At 35.3% G+C, this 21,648-nt stretch overlaps 1 protein-coding gene across 2 annotated transcripts in view; it reads left to right on the forward strand.

Moving 5' to 3' along the window:
- The first annotated feature begins 215 nt into the window (after positions 1-215).
- LOC113072934 (rapamycin-insensitive companion of mTOR-like) overlaps positions 216-21,648 on the forward strand; it is a 29,366-nt gene continuing 7,933 nt past the window's right edge. For both annotated transcript variants that reach the window (XM_026245812.1, XM_026245815.1), the window contains exons 1-31: positions 216-298; positions 424-471; positions 1,204-1,301; positions 3,119-3,183; positions 3,342-3,473; positions 4,637-4,700; positions 4,806-4,932; positions 6,255-6,424; positions 6,948-7,015; positions 8,225-8,292; positions 8,387-8,469; positions 8,612-8,699; positions 8,787-8,877; positions 8,959-9,025; positions 9,119-9,199; positions 10,508-10,608; positions 10,716-10,881; positions 11,619-11,720; positions 12,488-12,534; positions 12,619-12,754; positions 12,849-13,048; positions 13,972-14,098; positions 14,905-15,069; positions 15,191-15,267; positions 16,769-16,847; positions 16,934-17,043; positions 18,202-18,289; positions 18,366-18,458; positions 18,566-18,672; positions 18,936-19,156; positions 20,001-20,955. In XM_026245812.1, the coding sequence (XP_026101597.1) occupies positions 229-298; positions 424-471; positions 1,204-1,301; positions 3,119-3,183; positions 3,342-3,473; positions 4,637-4,700; positions 4,806-4,932; positions 6,255-6,424; positions 6,948-7,015; positions 8,225-8,292; positions 8,387-8,469; positions 8,612-8,699; positions 8,787-8,877; positions 8,959-9,025; positions 9,119-9,199; positions 10,508-10,608; positions 10,716-10,881; positions 11,619-11,720; positions 12,488-12,534; positions 12,619-12,754; positions 12,849-13,048; positions 13,972-14,098; positions 14,905-15,069; positions 15,191-15,267; positions 16,769-16,847; positions 16,934-17,043; positions 18,202-18,289; positions 18,366-18,458; positions 18,566-18,672; positions 18,936-19,156; positions 20,001-20,955 (4,094 nt within the window). In that variant the 5' untranslated portion in view covers positions 216-228. The remainder of the gene's footprint in view (positions 299-423; positions 472-1,203; positions 1,302-3,118; positions 3,184-3,341; positions 3,474-4,636; positions 4,701-4,805; positions 4,933-6,254; positions 6,425-6,947; positions 7,016-8,224; positions 8,293-8,386; positions 8,470-8,611; positions 8,700-8,786; positions 8,878-8,958; positions 9,026-9,118; positions 9,200-10,507; positions 10,609-10,715; positions 10,882-11,618; positions 11,721-12,487; positions 12,535-12,618; positions 12,755-12,848; positions 13,049-13,971; positions 14,099-14,904; positions 15,070-15,190; positions 15,268-16,768; positions 16,848-16,933; positions 17,044-18,201; positions 18,290-18,365; positions 18,459-18,565; positions 18,673-18,935; positions 19,157-20,000; positions 20,956-21,648) is intronic.

Consider the following 21,648-nt stretch of genomic DNA (forward strand, 5'->3'; position numbering starts at 1 on the left):
GACATTTAAAAAAAACTAAATGTTTAGGACGTCTTTTGCAAATTTTTTATCAAATTATAGCAAAATGTTTTATTTCCTTTTTATTCTACGTGATTTTAAAAGCTTTGTATGGGAAATAATCTCATTATGAAATGCATAAAAAGTTTCGCTTTCAAGTACTTAGATGTGTGTACATAAAAACGTCTGCTCTCAAACATCGCGAGAGGTCACGAGAGTTCCGGTGTTGTGATGATGAACGTCCCTGCCAACATGGCGGTCAGCATCCGCGGCCGTCCGAACCGGAGTATACGGATGAGAGGCAAGTTAACGGCACCCACAGTCCAGTTACCACACGCAACCTGCGCTGTTTATAACCCTCTGCTTGTGTAGCATTCGTTAAAGCTCGGATAAGACCTCACGGTGTCTTTATTGTCTGTTTGACAGGTCGGAATGACAGCGGGGAAGAGAATGTACCGCTGGATCTCACGAGAGGTGAGAGGCACCAGAATGCTTTTCTAAAATAATAGCAAAGAAATTGTCATTAGCGATTTCCCATTTGAGCAGACCGGAGAATGAGGCTTAATGAGTCTCCAATCCTAATGGGTTGCCTAAATGTGATGCCTTAAAAATGCTGTTCAACTAGGCAGCTCACTGGGATTTGTGACCCAATTGTTGTTTTTATCTACAGTGCACATCAGTTTGTGTTGTCTAGTAAACATCTGCATGCTATCAGATATAGCTGCAGTGCATTCAGCTCGGCTAAACTGTATCCGTAAACACATTTAATGGTTTAAAGCATCTTGATGCACTTGTGCCTTTTCATGCTGCCTATTAAGTCTGTTTTAAAACTTCAGACTTTGATTCATCTAAGCCAGTGCAAAAAGACTTTGATCAGCCTGATATATGATGAATCTTGACATGCCAAGTCTCTCTTGAGAAATGGACTAAATGAAGACTAGAGGAGGGAGGAGTTTGCTGAATTTAGATCATAATATCACATACAGTATGTGCAATATGATTTTTTTTTAGTTCTGCACAGGAAAAGTGATGCTTCATAGTGGACAGGAGATACATTATGTGATATTTTTGTGTTGATTTGAGTTTCAAGAGAGATTTGAATAAACCATTATATGCATATTTCCTGTCCTGGATGCTGAATGTTAACTGACTTTAATCTTACTAGTTTTTTTAAGAATTTTAAGTTATGTTTTTGGCTTTCCACAGAACCATCAGATAACATGCGTGAGATCCTTCAGAACATTGCCAAATCTCACGGGGTTTCCAACATGAGGAAGCTTGGCCACCTGAACAACTTTGTTAAGGTAGTGCAACTTTCATTAACGCTACATTGTTGTTCAGTGGCGGCTCTACGCCATTATTGCATATGATTTTAGTGATCAGAGAAGATCATGACCAGGTTTGCATGGAATCTAAAGACTTTTTACACAGTTTTTGCACTGATTTTGGGGCAAGATATGCTGAAGGCTAAATGTAAACATGGTTAAATTAAATCTATATCACCATACTTCTCCAGTTAATTTATCAGAGGACATTAAGACAATTCTTTTGTAATACAGGTTTTCTGCAATGTTAAATGGTTAATGTTTAAATTGATTATATCAAATATGCACTAATTTTCATATACCTCCAGAACAGAAAATTTAAATGGTAATTGAAATCTACAGATAAAGTAAAAAATAGACACAAGTATCTAGAAACTAGAATAGCATTGAGACTTGGCGGTTAGATATATAGCAAATATCAAATGCATGATTGCTCGTATCATGGCAAAATGTAACAATATTTTCATCGCACAGATTTAAGCTACTAAATGTGACTATAAGGCAAAGAAGTTATTAAGTAATTATAAACATCAGCATCATTATTTCTCGTAAAGCTGCTTTAAAACAATGTGTTTTGTGAAAAGTGCTATATAAATAAATTTGACAAAGGGGTTGGAGGTTGGGTGGGAGTAATTTTTTTTTAAGAATGCATTGTTTTTAAGGCCTTGTCCTGTGAGCAGATCTGTAACACAGTAAATAGCAGCAGGCGGTGTGTGTGTGTGTGTGTGTGTGTGTGTGTGTGTTGTTGGGTTGTTTGTCTCAGTGGGTGCCTACTTTCACTTTCTTTCTGAGCGAGTTTGTTTTGTGTGTGAGTTTCATCTCAGTGGGACTGAGGTTAAATGTAAGAGTGTTAGTGCAGAAGTACTGTGTGTGTGCAGGTTTTGTTTGTTTGTGTGTGTTTAAGTGTGACTTTCTGTGCATGAGTGCTGTGTATGGCCTTTTAAGGATGATGAGATAGAGGACATCTAATCCTCACTGAGGGTCACATGACCCCTTCTGACTGCCTGAGCACTGACATCATCATAAACACATACATATGCATGCTCAGACTGCCAAAGTCGTTACGCTCCTCACTAACACACATACACACACACACGCAAACCTGTTTAGGAGACTTATTTTACACTGTGAAGTCTGCCTCACTTTTTATTCCTGGGTGCTGCAATTTATGCATCTCATAAATTTTAGCAACTTTCGCAATGACCTTAAAAGAGTTAAATAATTTATTTTAAATCCATATTTTGTGTCGTGGATCCTGATTGGTTGATGCAACATTCCAGTTGAGCTAACATACAGAGTTTTTTAAATCCTTCTGAAAGAAGTCTCTTTACTCACTGTAAAGAGAGCTGTATTTGTTGAAGAAAAAAACAGTAATATTGTCAAATATTTTTTTATATATATATGTTGTAAAATGTAATTTAATCCTGTTATATAATGCTTAATTTTTAGTGTCATAATTCCTGTCAGTGTCACATGATCCTTCAGAAATCATCATAATATGCTGATTTGCTGCTCAAGAAACATTCTGATTATCATCGATCTTGAAAACAATTGCACTGCTCAATAATTTTGTGGAAACTAATATATATTGTTCATTATTTCCTTCGATGAATTGAAAGCATGTAACATAACATGCATATTAATTTCTTAAAATCTTTCTGGCCCTAATCTTTTAAACAGTAGTTTACACTGTGAGCATTATTATATATTAATGCATTAAGCATTAACAGTCTAATGAACTCTCTGACTTGGTGCAAGAAAATTTGTGATGAGCATTTGTTCTCTCTCTCTCTCAGCTCCTGATCAGTGTAAGTCACTGTGAAGAGAAATTAGGATTTACATACGAGGAAATCATCCTTTGGTAAGTAGAACTATATCTCACTGTGTTCAAAAACCTAGTGAGCTTGTTGCTGACTACATACTGTGTTCTGAGATTACGTCCCAAACATCATGTAATCTCACAGATGACTGATTTGTAGTGCTCTTCTTGTGTTTTCTGTTCTCTCTTTATTGTTTTAGTCTGCGTGTAGCGTTGTTGAATGAAGTGAAGGAGGTTCGGGCTGCAGGTTTGAGAGCACTAAGGTATCTGATCCATGATAGTAACGTCCTCAAGAAGGTTCTTCAGCTGCAGGTGGATTACCTGATCTCCAGGTGAGTTTGCACGCCTGTTTTGTGTCCTCAGTGTTTTCCAATTCCATTAGGTTCAAAATGATTGATACAAACAAATGAAAGCAAAACTTGAATCAAATTGAGCTGAATGAAGCCAAATTTTGCACGATGGGACAGCTCAAGTTGACTAACCAGCTGCACAGCATCTGAAATGTTGTTATTGTCGTTCTTAAATGTCTGAGTAAAGTTTGTCAAAGAATTTCTGTTCTATAAGGAACTGCCTCCCAAAACTGTCCTACATCCCTGCGTTCCAAAACAGCCCTGAAAGCAGTGACCACATTTATTGTGTTTTGTCTGCTCGCTCTGATGCACAAGTAAGGCCTATTTATTATATGTGACAATTATTATATGGCAGCAAATAGCTATTGATTCTAGGTCTGAGAAAATAAATCGTTGAGAAGGAGATTTACTGTTGATCACAGAAACGTACTTCTCTGAAAGATACGCATGAAAATCGCAGCTTCTGTCATGATTTCGATTTCATTTCAATTAATCGTGCAGGCCTACCAGGTCGATTGCGTCAAAATTAATATGTCACACATTTTACCATCTGCGCAACTGAAGCTGACAATTGTCGGTTGTCGGTTGTCTTTTGTAGTGTTGCGTAGCTGGGCGGAGTTAGTGTAAATAGCTTAATTTACATTTATGCATTTTATCCAAAATGACTTCTAGTGCATTCAGGCTATACCTATTTCCATGGGAATTGAACCCACAACCTTTTGCGCTGCTAACGCAATGCTCTACCACTGAGGCACAGGAAGCAGGAAGCTTCAGCCAACAAGGCGGACTATTTGTACTTAGTGTAAATAGACACTCTGTTATTATTTTCTGTGGCTTCTTCTGCTTTTCTTAGTGATATTAGTGCCAGTTTTTCAGGAAGTGATGTTTTTGTACTCTTTGACTCATGGGTGGAAACTGTGCTTTATTCGTAAATGTTTTATGCAATATTCCAATTTGTGCACAAGTCAAATTCAAAACCTTGAGTGGAAACATAACTATTGATTCTGTTATTTTCCTGTTTATTACTATAAAGCTGCTTTAAACAACCTATTTTGTGGATGAACTTGACCTTCAGCCTCAGCATCCTGCTCAGAAAGCCTCAGATGAGATGTTTGAGTGTCTCTCATGTGCTGATCTGTGTTCAGGTGTATTGACATTCAGCAAAGTAACGAGGTGGAGAGGACTCAAGCCCTCAGACTGGTCAGAAAGGTTCGATCTCTTACCTCTTGCTTATTCCTCTTGCAATCAGTTTAACCTGTTTATGGTTTTTGTGTTGGGTGAATTTCATCTCCGTCGGTTCTTTTCCCTGTTCAGATGATAACCGTGAATGCACAGCTCTTTCCCAGCTCTTTGACCAACTCTCTGATCACGGTGGGGAACGAAGGGCTGCAGGAGAGAGATCGCATGGTTCGAGCCTGCATCGCCATCATTTGTGAACTTGGTGAGTTAGAAGTGTGACGTTTGTTAAGACAAGCATCACTGTTATTATTATTATTGCTCAGACTTGAGGTTAGTTTTAAACTTTAGCATGTATCACACCTCAAATCAATGCTGCTCATTTAGGAGAGTGATTAAACGTTTGAAGAAGATTTTACGGATTACAATTTCTCAATGCCAGTACTATTATAGATTGATTTAAGGGTGATGTATTTTCTAGGCAACGCTTTTAGAATTGTAGAAAATTTCAGAATTCTAATGAAGTATTAATTTGAAAGATTTGAAAATATTTATTTTCAGAATTATTTAATGCAATATAATAAACTTTTTTCTTTGTAAAGTACTTTGATCTTTGGCATAAAAATTTATTTACTAAAAATATGTTATTTTCACAACTATATATATATTTAACAGTGAACACATGGATAAAAGCATAAATGTATTTATTTATTTAATTTATATATATATATACACACACATTTACACAGACACGGGGAGGGGTTTGTGTTTTTTATGATTTAGTACAAATAAGTGTTTGTACTGTATGATTTTATGAGATTTTAATGGATGAAATATATCTGGTTTGATTTGTTTTTTCTTTAATAATAATAATCCATGTGATTTTTTTTTTTTTAAATAAATTGTTATATGAATTATTATTTCTATGAGGAGCTTTGCAAAGCACATTTTACTCTACAACAGTAATATATTTCTGCCATCATTTATTTAAGTTAAACTAAATCTGTATTATACTTTTGTGGTGATCTCTTGTTAAATATAGGAAGTTTATGTGGACATACATTCACACAAAGAACATGCAAACTTTTTCGCGACATGTATCTGAGCATCTAGATGTGGGCTAAATATATGAGAAATTATTTAAAAGTTCAATATTGTAGATTTATTTGAAAGTGAAAGTGAAAAAAGAAAAAGTGACGTGACATACAGCCAAGTATGGTGACCCATACTCAGAATTCGTGCTCTGCATTTAACCCATCCGAAGTGCACACACACAGCAGTGAACACACACACACACACACACACCCGGAGCAGTGGGCAGCCATTTATGCTGCGGCGCCCGGGGAGCAGTTGGGGGTTCGGTGCCTTGCTCAAGGGCACCTAAGTCATGGTATTGCTGGCCCGAGATTCGAACCCACACCCCTAGGGTTAGGATTCAAACTTTCTAACAACTAGGCCACGACTTCCACCTATTTTGTCAGTATTGATTTACTGCCCAGTCTTATATTATTTTATACGATATAGGAATTTGTCCTATACATGTATATTGTTTATATGCATTTGTTTGATATGCTTGTATTCATCCAGCACTGAAGAACCCAGAGATTGTGGCCCGGCGGGGGGGTTTGAACACCATCCTAAAGAACGTCATCGACTGCCAGCTGAGCCGCATCAACGAGGCCCTGATCACCACCATACTGCACCTGCTCAATCACCCGCACACACGCCAGTACATACACACCGATGTTGAACTGGAGGTATGTGTACATGCAGCACTGTGTGTGGTCCTCAGTTTAATCTGGCCTGCATCATCACCCAGTGACTTTTACTCTTCTCTGTTCCTCATATAAACTCATTAAAAGAGTAGTTCACTTCCAGAATAAAAAACCTCAAACCTGTATGACTTTCTTTCTTCTGTTGAACACACACGAAGATATTTTGAAAAATGTTGGTATCCAAACACTTTATGAGCATCACTTGTTTTTCCTATAATGGAAGTCAATGGTGCTCATCAAGTGTTCGGATACCAACATTTTTCATAATATATTTGTTTGTGTTCAGTAAAAAAAAAGAAACTCATACAAGTTTGGAACAAGTGGAGAGTGAGTAAATAATGACAGAATTTCATTCCGGAATTGAACTACTCTTTTAAGGATCCAAGTAAAAAAAAAAAAAAAAAAAAAAAAAAAATATATATATATATATATATATATATATATATATAAAATAAAAAAGTTGCCTGACATTCGTATATGTTCTTGTTTACTTTTTTCTTTCCAGCAAATTCTCGCACCTTACACAGACTTTCACTACAGACATAACCCTGACACCGCAGAGGCACAAATCAAGTGAGTTGTTTATATTTTGATTATTCATATATATATATATATATATATATATATATATATAATATATTTACATTTACATTTATTCATTTAGCAGACGCTTTTATCCAAAGCAACTTACAGATGAAGACAGTGGAAGCAATCAAAAACAACAAAAAGAGCAATGATATACAAGTGATATAACAAGTCTCAGTTAGGTTAACACAGTACACGTAGCATGGGCTTTTAAATAATATAATAAATAAAAAGAAAACAGAATAAAAAAAAGAATAGAGCAAGCTAGTTAGAGGTCTTTACACATACACACATATATATAATTGCATAATAAATTAAAAGAAAAATAGAATACAAAAAGATTAGAAAGGTAGTTAGATTTTTTAAGAATAGAAGTAGAATAGTTAGTGTTAAAGTTAGAGGGTCAAATATACATATGTATATGTGTATATGTGTGTATGTGTATCTAAACAAATAAACAAATATATAAAATATAATTGAAGATGTTACATTAAAAATAAGAATTATAAATGATTATTGTTTTTTAATTTGATTACATTTTAAATGATTGATTGATTTATTGACTTGAAAATTGTATTAATTAATTCTTGCTAAGTTTGTTATACTTTATTTATTTTAATTATTCCATTTATTTGTTGGTGTATTTATTTAAATCAAAACATTATAGATTTCAAGTAATATTGAAAAACTCTTTTTGTTTTTTGTATTTTGACTTTTTAAAGACAAAATTGTTTAATTATTGTAAATATTATATTGAAAGGATATTGAATGAAATGACCGAGTGATGTAATTAATTGTTTTTGCCATGAATATAGCCTTTGCTGCTGACATGGTGATAAATAATAAATAAAATAACTCAAAACATAATTTTTAAAAAATATAGATTTAAAATAATAATTAAAAAAATGATTTTGATTAGGTTTGCATTTATTTATTTATTTTTATTTTTTTTACAAATGTTTACTTTGCAGCCTGAAATGAAGACGGGCAGTTTTTGTTAGTACCCAGCTTTTCAGTGAAACTTATAACATCAATGTAAAAGATTAACACCAACATATCAGAACAAAAAAACTGAATCAAATCAGGTGGAAAAAGGATCACCCCCTCCTAAAAATGGCTTGTAAACTCAATCATCTTTTCACCATCACACCGAGCGAGCGTGTTTCTGACTGATTTATGAATCATTGTGTCCCACAGGGAAGACAGAGAAGCTCGGTTTTTATCCAGTAAAATGGCTATTGTTGCAGCCTTCCGCTCATGGTCAGGTATGAAGTCTACTGCATCTTCATCTCAAGAGTAGAAAAGGGAAGCGTTCTCCACGTCTGCTCTTCATCCCTCTCTTCTGCTGTTCTCCTGCAGGTATTATAACCCTGTGTAAGTCAGGAAACTCAGGGCTCCAGTCGTTGATAGGCCTGCTCTCTATACCGAACATGGAAGTCAGGGTGAGTTTGAAATACTTGAAATATTTAGACGAACATTTGACACGTTTAAATGCCATTTCAGTGATGATTTGGAGTGTTTGAACAGTTTGTGAGCGATGTACAGAGAGATGATTCGCTGATCTCAATGCATTTTTGTGTGCAGAAAGCCTTATTAGAAGTCATGTACGAGATCTTCAGGTTGCCTGTTCCTGTAGTGACAGAAGATTTTGAGGAAGCACTGCACAGCGTGGGTAAGAAGCACCTTGATTCAAAAATGATTTGCATGCTGCTCTTTCTGCCTGGGACGTGCGTTTCATGCTAATGTTTGTGCCGTTCAGACCCCAGCAAGTTTCAGGACAGCTGGAGACTCTCTGATGGGTTTGTAGCTGCAGAAGCCAAAGTCATATTGCCTCACAGAGCACGATCCAGGTGAGACACAGAGCCTGACTCTAATACTGGAATATTCTGGGTCAAATCTTGTATTCATGTTCTTGTGTTGGCCTTCACCAGACCAGACCTCATGGACAACTACCTGGCACTACTGCTGTCTGCCTTCATCAACAGTGGACTACTGGAGGTGTGTAATCACAGGATCACTCGATGGATGCGTGTGTAACTTTACTGGAGTGCATCTGTGGTGTCTTGAATGATAATGTTTGTGTTTGCTCAGGGTCTAGTGGAGGTGGTGACCAGCAGTGATGGACGGATATCAGTGAGAGCCACTATTCTGCTCGGAGAACTTCTGCACATGGTACTACATTACTTCAGACCTAGAAACGGGGCTAAAAATCACCTTTTTACTCTCCATAAATAGTTACCGTATTTTTTGGACTATAAGTCGCACCTGAGTATAGTTAGCATCAGTCCAAAAATACGTCATGATAAGGAAAAAAAAAACATATATAAGTTGCACTGGACTATAAGTCGCATTTATTTAGAACCAAGAAAAAACATTACCGTCTACAGCCACAAGAGGGCGCTCTATGTTTTCAGTGTAGACTACAGGAGCACTGAGCAGCATAGAGCGCCCTCTCGCGGCTGGAGACGGTAATGTTTTCTCGCTTCATTTCTCTCTGTTCATGTCAAATTAATTGTGATAAATAAGTCGCACCTGACTATAATTCGCAGGACCAGCCAAACTATGAAAAAAAGTGCGACTTATAGTCTGGAAAATACGGTATTATGGGGCCATGAAATTCTGTTATGCAATATTTATTATTAGGTAGCTTATTGTGTTTTTATAAATTGTTTACAAATGTAGTTTTTTGTTTCATAAAAGCTCTACAATAATCAGATTTAGAACTTGTTTTACTGTAATTCATGTAACATTGTAACAGTCCTTCTCATTTTGGTGGTGTTAGTGAACAACATTGATTTATTTTCTTGATGATAACAGTTGTTATTGTTGACTAAAGCGAAAATGAAAACTACTAAAAAAAAAATGGTAACTGACCAAGCTGAATAAGAAATTTTAAATATAAAGTAGTTACTAAAACTTAAATGAAAATTAAAAATGTTGCCTTGGATATTAACTTAATTAGAATAAGTTTAAATTGAATGATTAAAATTACTAAAACTGAAATAAAATTAAATGAAAGCTGACTAGAAATAAAAACAAAATTGATACAAATTAAAAGTTTAAATAGAAAAGCTAATAAAAAATTAGTAATGAATGCTGTTTTATTTAAATAATATTAAAATTACACAAAAAAAATAAAAATAATGACGATGCAGAAAATCTTTAATGATTTAAGTTTTGGCCATAAATGAAAATGAAAAACAAAAGGGTAAAAGTTGTTGGAAGATGCACCATAGTCACTGATCTGTTATTTCTTTGATACATTTAGTTTTACATGTTGATTTAAATATATAACATGTTGCAATTGTAAAACTGTATATTTGTTTACTTGCGAACGTTAGTTTCTCTCTTGCGTTTGTAACTTGACGAGCACATTTTAGACAAATCCCTAAAAAAAAAATCCCTTTTAGCCTTTATTTTTGGACCTAAAATGTGACATTATTTCATGTGTGTCTTCATAATAGTTCTCCTCTCTTCCAGGCCAATACGATTCTTCCTCTCTCTCACAGTCATCACCTGCACTGTCTGCCCACGCTGATCAACATGGCTACTTCCTTTGACGTCTCTCAGGAGAAACGGCTGTGAGTGCAACGATGCAAACACGCACACAAACAATAAACCGTAAGCAAGTGTCCAACACCATCAGGCCGTTCATTTCTTTTTCTTTTTTCAATCATGTGTTTTCCAGACGTGCCAGTGCAGCTGTGAACCACCTGAAACGTTTCCACGAAAAGAAATGTCATGGCCCCAAACCGTACAGTCTTTACCTGGACCACATCCTGCGCAGGACGTCCAACTCCACTCACAAGAGAGAGCAGCTCCAGCGTCCACAGAAGGACATCTATGTCATGAAGGTACACACACTAAATGTAACTATATCCACATAACTTCACCCCAAAAATCAAAAGAAAGAAAGAAGAAATTAGATTTAGCTTTAAGTGCAAAAAAATGTTACCTAATTTAAGACCATTAAGATTCTTTGAGTTGTCACATGATTTTAAAGACACTTTAAAACACAAATGAAACTCTCATGACTGTAATGTGATAAAAAATATGACATTTGTTGTACTAGCTTGAATTTTTACTGATTAAAAAGAATATATTATTTGTATTTAAATTAATTAGTTGCATGTAACATTCTGTTAAATTAATTGCATTAATAAACGTTTACATTAATATTAATTACCTTTGACTAATTGGAATTAAACATTTAAAACATACAGATGCATTATGGTATTGACAGTCTGTGGAAACAAAAATCTACCAATAGCCTTCATTTATTTTTTATATATATATATATATATATATATATATATATATATATATACACACATACACATATATATAAAATAAATGAAGGCTATTGGTAGAATTGTTAAATAAGCGAATACATTTAAATAAAATATTTGACACACACACACACACACACACACACACACATATATATATATATATATATAAAGCATTTTATTTATTTAATAATTTTTTGTGAAGGATTTATGACCTGGACATGTTTTTGGTGAAATTCATGCACTGTATATATTTATTAATTTCCTGTAACAGAAGTTTCTGAGTTGTTTGTGTGCTGTAGGACACTGAAGAGGCGCTGATGGTGATCTTGAGGGACAGTCAGATCCTCAATCACAAACAGAACCTGGACTGGAACTGGGTTCTGATCTCCACTATACTGAAGGTAAAGGAGAGAAACAGGCCCACCTCACTCTTCCTGATAGAATGGGATCGTAATGCTTCCTGCATACTGTAAAGTATATTGTGTACTGCCTTCTATTTTGGAGAAATAGTATGTAATGATGAACAAATTATAATTTCATAGAGAATAATGCTAAATTGCTGTGACTTGAAGTTACTACATTGCATGTTTAATTCAGGAAATTATATAGATTAATACCTGAAATAACAACTGGTGAGTGGAGAAGCAAGACTTGCATATCGCATATTTCAGATATTGCATGTAGTATGGTAATGTGCTGTTACAAACCGAGCGATACACTGACTCCTGACACTATTAAAACTCTGAATGTCTGTGCATTAAATCAAATATCAATCCAAGTGGCATTTATTTAAGGAAAGAAAGGTAATGCAATTATAAGCAAAAATATTTTATAGTCAATAAGATGTTTTTTTTGTGTTTGTTTTATAAAGTAATTCATACTTCTATTCAGCAAACCCCAACTGTTTTCAACTTTGAAAGGAATGACTGTTTCTTAAGCAGTAAATCAGCATATTAGCTTGATTTCTGAAGAATCATGTGACTCTGAAAACTGGTGTAATGATGCAAAAAATTCAGCTTTACCTCACAAGAATAAATTACATTTTAAAACACATTCAGATAGAAAACAACAATTTTAAGTTGTAATAATATTTCAGTTTTTCAAATAAATGCAGCCTTGGTGAGCATAATAGATTTCTTTAATCTCATTGTGTTTTTTTTTTTTCTAGTGGCCAAATGTGAACCTCAGAAATAACAAGGACGAGCAGATGCACAAGTAAGAGCAGCATGTGCGGACCAATCATGAACATCATGTGCTGAGGTTTCTCCAGACTACATCTCCGTGTTTGTTTGTCTGTAGGTTTGTAAGGAGGTTGCTGTATTTCTATAAGCCCAGCAGTAAGCTGTACTCGGCTCTGGAGCTGGATCACGCCAAAGCCAGACAGCTGACGGTCGCAGGCTGCCAGTTCAACCAGTTCCTCTTGGATTCAGAAGAGGTGAGGAGAAATGAAGACCTTGGAGACTTTGCTGAATACTCCCAAAGAAGCACAGCAGCTGTCAACTTGGTTAATGTTGTTCTGTTTTCTGTAGGACGGCCTGGTGTATCTGACGGAGCTTGTGAAGGATATCGTCCAGTGGCTCACATCCTCTTCTGGGCTTAAATCTGAACGCAGTCTCCATAGCAATGGCCTCCTCAGCACCCTCAGTCAGCACTACTTCCTGTTTCTGGGTACTCTGTCTGCACAGCCGAACGGAGTCAAAATACTGGAGAAATGTGGCGTGTTTCAGTGGTGAGAAATGTAATTTAATGTTAAGTATCCCAGTAAACTTTATTATTTTGGCATGTGAAAAAGAACTGATAACATTACATTTATAGTAAATGTGACCCTGGAGCACAAAACCAGTCTTTAGGAGCTTTTAGCAAAAAATACATTGTATGGTTCAAAATTATCTTTTTTTTTAATGCCAAAAATAGGATGTTAAGTAAAGATCATGTTCCATGAAGACGTTTTGTAAATTTCCTACCGTAAATATATGAAAATTAATTTATGGATTAGTAATATGCATGGCGAAGAACTCCATTTGGAGAACTTTAAAGGTGATTTTCTCAGTATTTAGATTTTTTTGCACCCTCAGATTCCAGATTATCTCTGCCAAATGTTGTCCGATCCTAACAAACCACACATCAATGGAAAGTATATTTATGCTTTCTGATGATGTATGAATCGCAATTTTAAAAAGTCTACATTAAAGACTGGTTTTGTGCTCCAGGGTCACAAATGTACCTCAGTATCATGTTCAGAAAAAAAAAATCCAGAAAATTAGCCACGTATAGATTTCCACTTTTACTAACATTGTAAATTTAGAAAATGTATTTCTATTTGAATGATTTAACTTTACTTTGTGTGATGATATCTTGGCATTAAATTACAGAAAACTATTTAACGCTGCTGGTGCGTGTTTGTAAAACAACGGCTGAGAAAATGATTGCAAATTTTGTCGATCTCTCAATAATTTTTTCCATTTTTTTTTTTGAAAGTTTTAAAAAGGTTTATTTTAGTTCATTTTTTAAATATTTATTACCCCAATAGACGTTTATCCAACTATGATGACCTTCACTTCTGAGAATCCTGAAATGCAGAAAGGCATGTTTATACTGTGGTACCACGGTTTGTGTGATTAACTGTGTTTGGTTTTGATTTGTTTTGTGCAGTCTGTTGAGCTTGTGCTCGATGAAGAACCAGGATCACCTGCTGAAACTAACGGTGTCCACTCTGGACTACAGCAGAGACGGACTTGCACGAGTCATCCTGTCCAAGATCCTCACAGCGGCCACTGACGTGAGATAACATTAATGACATTTCGGTGATTCGAGCAGGGTTGTTGTCATATAAACATTTTCATTGCTGAAATTAAATTAAATCTATATTTTAAAAAATTCAGCTAGTTACCAAGACATCTTTCCTCATTTGTATTAGGTTGATTAAAATAAACTAAAACTTAAAACTAAATAAAAATAGACATATGTTTTTTTTATTAATAAAAATTAGAACATGCTTAAGAAGATTACTAAACTAAATTCAAATTACTAACTAAAATCAAATAAAAATTTGAAATGTAAAATTAAAAAATAATTCAAAATATTATTATAAACTATAATTTTATCTAAAATAACATTGGTTTTAAGTAGTGCTGTTAAACAAATAATCGCGATTAATCGCATCCATATATATATATATATATATATATATATATATATGAATACAAACACATGCATGTATATATATAAATATATATATTTATGTATAATATAAAATATGAATGTATATACATGTACATTTTCAAAATATATAATGAACATATGTGCGAGTGTATTTATTTATAAATAATAAATATACACAGAACACATTTGTATATTAGGTCAACTGTTTTTTTTATTTTGGATGCATTTAATTGCGATTAATCATTTGACAGCACTAGTTTTAAGCCTTCATTTGAAAAACAAAATAAAAAAAAAACAAGATTTGTTTGACATTTTAAGAGTCCCTATATGGTGATTCCTGTCAAAGCTTTTCAAGTGCTTCTGACTGTATAATTGAATATAGATAGATTGATATTAGAATTCTCCCTGTTTGTCTTGTAACAGAACTGCCGTCTGTATGCCACCAAACACCTGCGTGTGCTGCTGCGCGCTAACGTTGAGTTCTTCAGTAACTGGGGGATGGAGTTACTAGTCACACAGCTGCATGACCACAACAAAACCATCTCCATGGAGGCACTGGACATCCTGGACGAAGCCTGTGAAGAGAAGGTAATCAGCATCACCGCTGCAGGAAGTTGATGATGTCATGCTGATCATTAGTAATGTTGCCACGATGCTGATTGAGTCCTATCAGTTAAATGTGTTTCTTCTGCTGTTGTGATCACTCCAGGCCAGCCTGCACGCTCTGATCCACATGAAACCAGCTCTGTCTCACCTGGGAGAGAAAGGCCTCCTGCTGCTGCTGAGGTTAAACACTCCTGCTTTTCACTTTAACTAGGTTCACTACATAAATGTATTGCTTGACCTGTTAAATGTCACCCGTCCGCTCTGTGGGACGCCTACATTTACTTCACTATATTACAATTAAATCTAATCTAATCTTGACAAACTATATATCGTTGGAAAGGTCTAAGATAAATATATAAAAAAGGTCTCCCAAATATATATTTTATCAATGTTTTTTGTTAGAAATTATGTAGGAAAAGTAATAGATTAATTTATGACAAGAGTGCACCCTCAAAAATCTACATTATAACAGGAATTTTGACCTTTGTTAAAAAAAACAAGACGATTTTGTTGCCTTTTACTCGATCACATTTTAGAAATCATGAGAAATTATATATCAACTGAAAATTTAAAATCTCAAAATTCATCCTTTAAAACTCTTTTTAAAATCAGACATTGCATTACCATGTAAATGGTACATCAATATCATGTTACAAAATGTTTTCATTCATGAATAATAAAAATTTAAGTTTGGATCGTGCACTACAAAGTCAATGTTCAAAAATATGAGTGACAGTTAAGGGGTTAAAAAGAAACATTTTAGCTAGTTTCTCAAACTGGGGTTCATGAGGGAACTGCAAATGTTCTGTTGAAAGAAAAAAAATTATAATAATTTGAAATAAAACAATCAAAATCAAACACTTATTTTTTCAAATATATATTTTTTTTAATAAACCTTCATGTGATCATTATCCAGAGAAGCAAGTGAATGTTTTATGCTAAAGAAGATAAAGGTTGGAAATTCCTGAGCTAGTTTTTTTATATTTCTGTCTAAAACTTTATACTGCAACACACTGACTAATATTGACGCGGGAATTATTCCTCACTTTTCTTTTTTTCTAAAATAAGCATTTCCATGCGGCTGTGTGATATTTAAAGCAGTTTTGGGTTGAACCTCAATCAAAAATATCTATTTTGTTATTTGCATTCATTATATATTTCTGTTGCTTATAAAGATTTGTCATTGCACTTTTGTCATACCTTGCCAATAGAAAAAAAAAAAAAAAACTTTTTGGTTAATCTCAAATTTCTTTGGTATTTAATACAAGTTAAATTGTTGTATGTTTCCATATTTACTTTAACTTTTTAATGCAACTTTCCTTTTAAATAAAATATGCATGTAAAATAAGCAAAGATTTTGCAAAGACTTATTGGTGGTGCAATAATTCACACATCATTTATGTTCTGAATTAATTGTTTAAAGAAAGCAAGCAATTTTTTACAAAGTCCATGTGGATTTGACATCATGTTGATCGTTCACCATCATTTAATGATAAACAATTATCCAGTAATAGAATTAATTTACATACATTTTTTATGAAGTTATTGTGCAGCCATAAATCTTAATCAGTTAATGGTATAAAATGAAACATTTAAATAAGCTCATAAATTGTTGGTTTGTAAGTCATCTGCTAAAAGAGTAGAAGTAATGTGCTAAATGTCTCTCTGCTGTCCTCTGTAGGTTCCTGTCCATCCCAAAAGGCTTCTCTTACCTCAATGAAAGAGGCTACGTCAACAAACAGCTCGATAAATGGCAGAAGGTGAACGCTTCACAGCAGTGACCCTCTCTCAGTCTGTGTCTGTTCCTCTTGAATGCAGATGTATTGAGCCGTGTGTGTTTTCGCAGGAGTATAATCTGAAGTATGTGGACATGATTGAGGAGCAGTTGAATGAAGCTCTCACAACATACCGCAAACCTGTCGACGGAGACAACTACGTCCGCCGCAGCAACCAAAGGTCTTAGCACTTCTTGATAAAAGGCTTGTGAATTAAGAAGTCAGTTACTGATATATAAGCAAATTACCCTTACTATTGCACATACTTAAGGCGAGACACTGCAGGTGAATAGGGCAAAAAAAATAACTAATAGTTATCACCTTACTTACCCAAGTTGATTGATTACATTGATCATTGTAAACATTTTTTGTATTACAAGTTTTCAAAAATGTTATGTTTAAATATGCAAATGAGGCATTATTTAATGAAATATGTGCTAATTTGCATAAACGTCTAGTACAAAAATCTGAACACTAGATGTAATTTCTTTGACATATTAGTCAAATGTTTTTACAGAGGGAATTCTGGTTATCTTTTTTTGTCACTCCATAATTCAGAAAATACTTTATAAAACTATATATTTTCACAATTTTGGGGGGAATAAAATGTTGTATATAATCAAGGAAAATATATATGAACAAATCCCTCTGTAAAAACCTTCAGAATATAGACAGGAATAAAAATGTCAAGTTTGGTGTGTGTAAGTGCTACTGAAGTGGAGGTTTATGGGTCAGTGTTGAAGAAAAAACTTATTTTGAGAAAACGGCCTTTAAAAATATGTATTGTAATTGAAATCTGTTGAAACAAACAGATAAAGTGCTATAAAAGAAACACTTAACAGTGTCTTTTGGATGTTTTCCTTCCACTAGTTTGAAAAAGCACTTTCTGAAAAACCAAAAAGCCCAAAATCTCAAAATTGACAGGTGGTTGAAAAAACAGTGTTTTTGCCTGCAGTGTCTCACCTTAAAGGGATAGTACACTCAAAATGATAATCGTCTCATCATTTACTCATCCTCAAGTTATTCCAAACCTGTATGAGTTTCTTTCTTTTGTTGAGCACAATAGAAGATATTCTGAAGGACAATTGGTGGTTGCCATTGACACGAATAGTATAACTATGGAAGTCAATGGCTACCGTCAAGTGTTTGGTTACTAACATTCTTCAGAACATTTTCTTTCATGTCCAGCAGAAGAAAGAGTCTCAGTAAGGAATAGAAAAACATCCCTATATCCCTTCAATGTTAATGATTTGAACAAGTCTAGCCATAATAACACTGTTATGAATATATATTAACATAATTTACACTTTTTTTTAAAATCAAAGCATTTTTCTCATAGGTTACAGAGGCCAAATGTGTTTCTCCCTGTGCATTTATATGGGCAGCTGGTCCATGATAAAACTGGCTGCCTGCTGCTGGAAGCTCAGGTACACAATTACACTTTCACTGCTTGCTATGGTTGATTTTGTGCACTTGTGTGTTAATCTTTGTGTGTTTTGTTAGGGTGTTATCCCAGATCTTAGCTACACCGTCCGATCCCCGGTGTTGGATCAATGGGAAGGCATTAAACAGCTGAAGGCGGCGCTGTGGGCTCTGGTCAGTGATGGTTTTTGATACTGTTTGTACTAGGATCTCCTTGAATGTCTCTGGTTTTACTGTAAGCAAGCTTTTGGCTTTAACATTTGTCTTTTTTAATATTTCAGGGCAACATTGGCAGCTCAAACTGGGGTCTGAACCTCTTGCAGGAGGAGAACGTGATTCCAGATATTATTGCTCTGGCTCAGCACTGTGAGGTTCTGTCCATACGTGGGTAAGACTGTCTCATATAGGAAGAAATTTGAACTCAATGCACATGAACAGAATCTGTGGGAACAATAGAGATGCTAGCAAGGGACGACCCTAAAAAGTGCATTTTGTAAATCAAACAGCAAAAACATTTCCTCTCAGTATCTTTTTGATTTGCCAGGGTGTTCCAACTTTGACTGTGGACCGCTAACTTAAATAATATTAGTCCAGATAGCAATAAACTTGTAGCATATATTCAGTAAGTAACCAGCAGGTGTGTGTGTGCAGGACGTGTGTGTATGTGCTGGGTGTGATCAGCCGCACGCGGCAGGGCAGTGATGTGCTGAAGGCTTTAGGATGGGACTCGGTTCGGCACAGTCGCAGACAGCAGTGGCCCGTCGTCCCTGATGAAGTGGACGCTCCGCTGCCCAGTGAACTGTCATCAGTGCCCAGCACACTCAGCCTCAGCTCGGGGTCCACCAGCTCATGCCACAACAGCGAGAGCGAAGGTCAGCCCAGTCAATGCACACGCTTAACATGTCAACATCAAAGTGTGTTGTTAATCTGTTTTTCCCCTTGTTTGCAAGTAAAACTTCTAAACATCCTTAAACGAGATAGATTTAATGGTTGCGTAACTTTGAAGAGAGATTCTATCGTCAATTATGCTGCTTATTATTATTATGTTGATCATTTTGCACCACATCTCCAAATGAACTAATTATGCCAATGGAGTAAGATAAAAAAAATACTCTTTAAAGATTCATTCTCTAAAAACATGTTATGATATATAACATTTTGATATATATATATATATATATATAAAAGAGCCAACAATATTTGTAATATACTACAGTATTCATAATAAACTTGATTTGAAAGCAAATACAAGAAAAATATATTTTTTGTAATGTGTTTACTATTTTTATTTTTTGTGCTTCATTTAATTGAACGTCTTGTTTCACTCACTAGTTTGCCGGATTATGGAAGTAAATATGGTTATGAATTGTGTCATTGCTGATTGTAATCAGTATTTATTAATGTTTTGAATTCGATTTTTTATATTTTCAGTGTTCGTTTTAGTTTGTTTTATTACGTTTATTCATTTAGTTTAATACTAACAAATTTTAGCACTTCACACTGTTTTTTTCTTCTCTTTTTTTTTTTCATTTAGTTGCCAAGACAAAATTTCAAGTTCAAGCCATCTTTTATTTGTTTTATTTATTTCAGCTTTATTTTAGTTAAGACATGGTTTCGTTAAAAACATGCAAACAAACAAATGTATGCGTTAATAGTCATTCCGAACTATTGGTTTGTGTTCTTCATCCATTGTGATACTGTACTTGTCGCTCTTAGGTTTGTATTTCGTGGATGACGATCGCGAGGGTTTGGACATGTATGAAGACTCTTCTCTCAGTATACACACAAAATCCTCAAAGGACAGAAGCCCCTTCACCATCCTGACCCCTTCACATCTCCGAAACCGCTTTCTGAACTCCCTGTCTCTGCCCAGTAAGAAGGGACGGAGTCCCAGTGACACTAAAGGCACGACAAACACGGGAAAATCTCCCGAGGAGCTCCGGCTCATGCGACGCAACCGGACCGTAGCAGAGTTCTCAAACTATTCTCCAGGCTACTTGGGGCAGAGCGAGGTCTTTTATAATTGCGGTCGCATGCCTCGCAGCCCAACGGTCAGCCTCGAGACTTCGTTTGTGAGTGTAAAAGCATTAGCAGAGTCGTACACAACCGAGCGATGCATGGATTTAGAAGGCAGAGGTCAACATAAGGCCGTGACCCCGAGCGACGGTCAGCGGGAGCGTTTGACCTGCGACGGCACGTTTAAGAGCCGCAGTCATAGCTTCAACACAGACACGACCACCAGTGGCATCAGCTCCATGAGCTCCTCCCCTTCCCGAGAGCCCGCCTCCTCCATCGCAATGGACACGGACTGCGCCAGCCTCAACACGGTGGTCAGCGCCAAAACTGTGAAAATGCAAGACTCGCTCAGTCCTCAGTCCAATCACAATCACATCCTGTTGTCCAAGTCTAATTCCACCTCGCTGGTTCCTCCGGGGTCGTCGCACACGCTCCCGCGCAGGGCACAGTCGCTGAAGTCGCCCTCCTGCAGCCACATCTACACGAGCCAGCGTGACGCGCTGGGATACGCCACGCTGAAACGCCTCCAGCAGCAGAGGATCCACCCGTCTCTGTCACACAGCGAAGCGCTGGCATCTCCTGCTAAAGACGTGCTGTTTACAGACACCATCACCATGAAAACACGCAGCCTCGACTTCCGGCTCACCCCACGCAGGTACACTGCATTCAACTTTCAACTACTAAATGTGTTAAATATTTATCTTGGAGAATTTTACATGTGTGTATGCATGTTTTTACTCCTTTTATGATGATTACATTGGAATTGATAATTAGTATTTAATTTAGAATGTAAAATTGCATTAAGGTTAATAAGAATATACAGTGTATATCATTTTTATTTAATGTAAATAGAAATATTAGTTTTATAGCCTGCTACAGTATTCATAATAAACTTGATTTGAAAACAAGCTAGGGAGCTGTTTTTTAGATAAGTATTTTATTTTTATTTTTATTATTCTGTGGAAAAAAAGACAAAATACTTATTGATCAGTTTATAATTTTGTTTACTTTTTTTTGCATGCATTATGTCATGCTGATTGCAATCAGTATGAATTTAGTATTGTTAATATTTTATTTTAAGTATTTAATATTTATGAAATATTTAATTTAATGTGTAATCATTTTAATGTATTTCCCTATAATTTCTATTTCTAAAAGATTTGTGAGAGTATTGTTTTATTAAGACTGATTGAAAACTATATAAAAATAATGGTAAATATTGTTAAAGTAATTACTGTGCATTAATGTATTAACTACATAAATGAGAATCAAAATGTCCCGTCATATATTAGTGAAACCGTCTCCGTTGTCAGAAGATGAAAGCCATATATTTGTTATACTAAGAGGA

The sequence above is a fragment of the Carassius auratus genome, chromosome 5, assembly GCF_003368295.1.
Source record: "Carassius auratus strain Wakin chromosome 5, ASM336829v1, whole genome shotgun sequence".
NCBI classification, from domain to species: domain Eukaryota; kingdom Metazoa; phylum Chordata; class Actinopteri; order Cypriniformes; family Cyprinidae; genus Carassius; species Carassius auratus.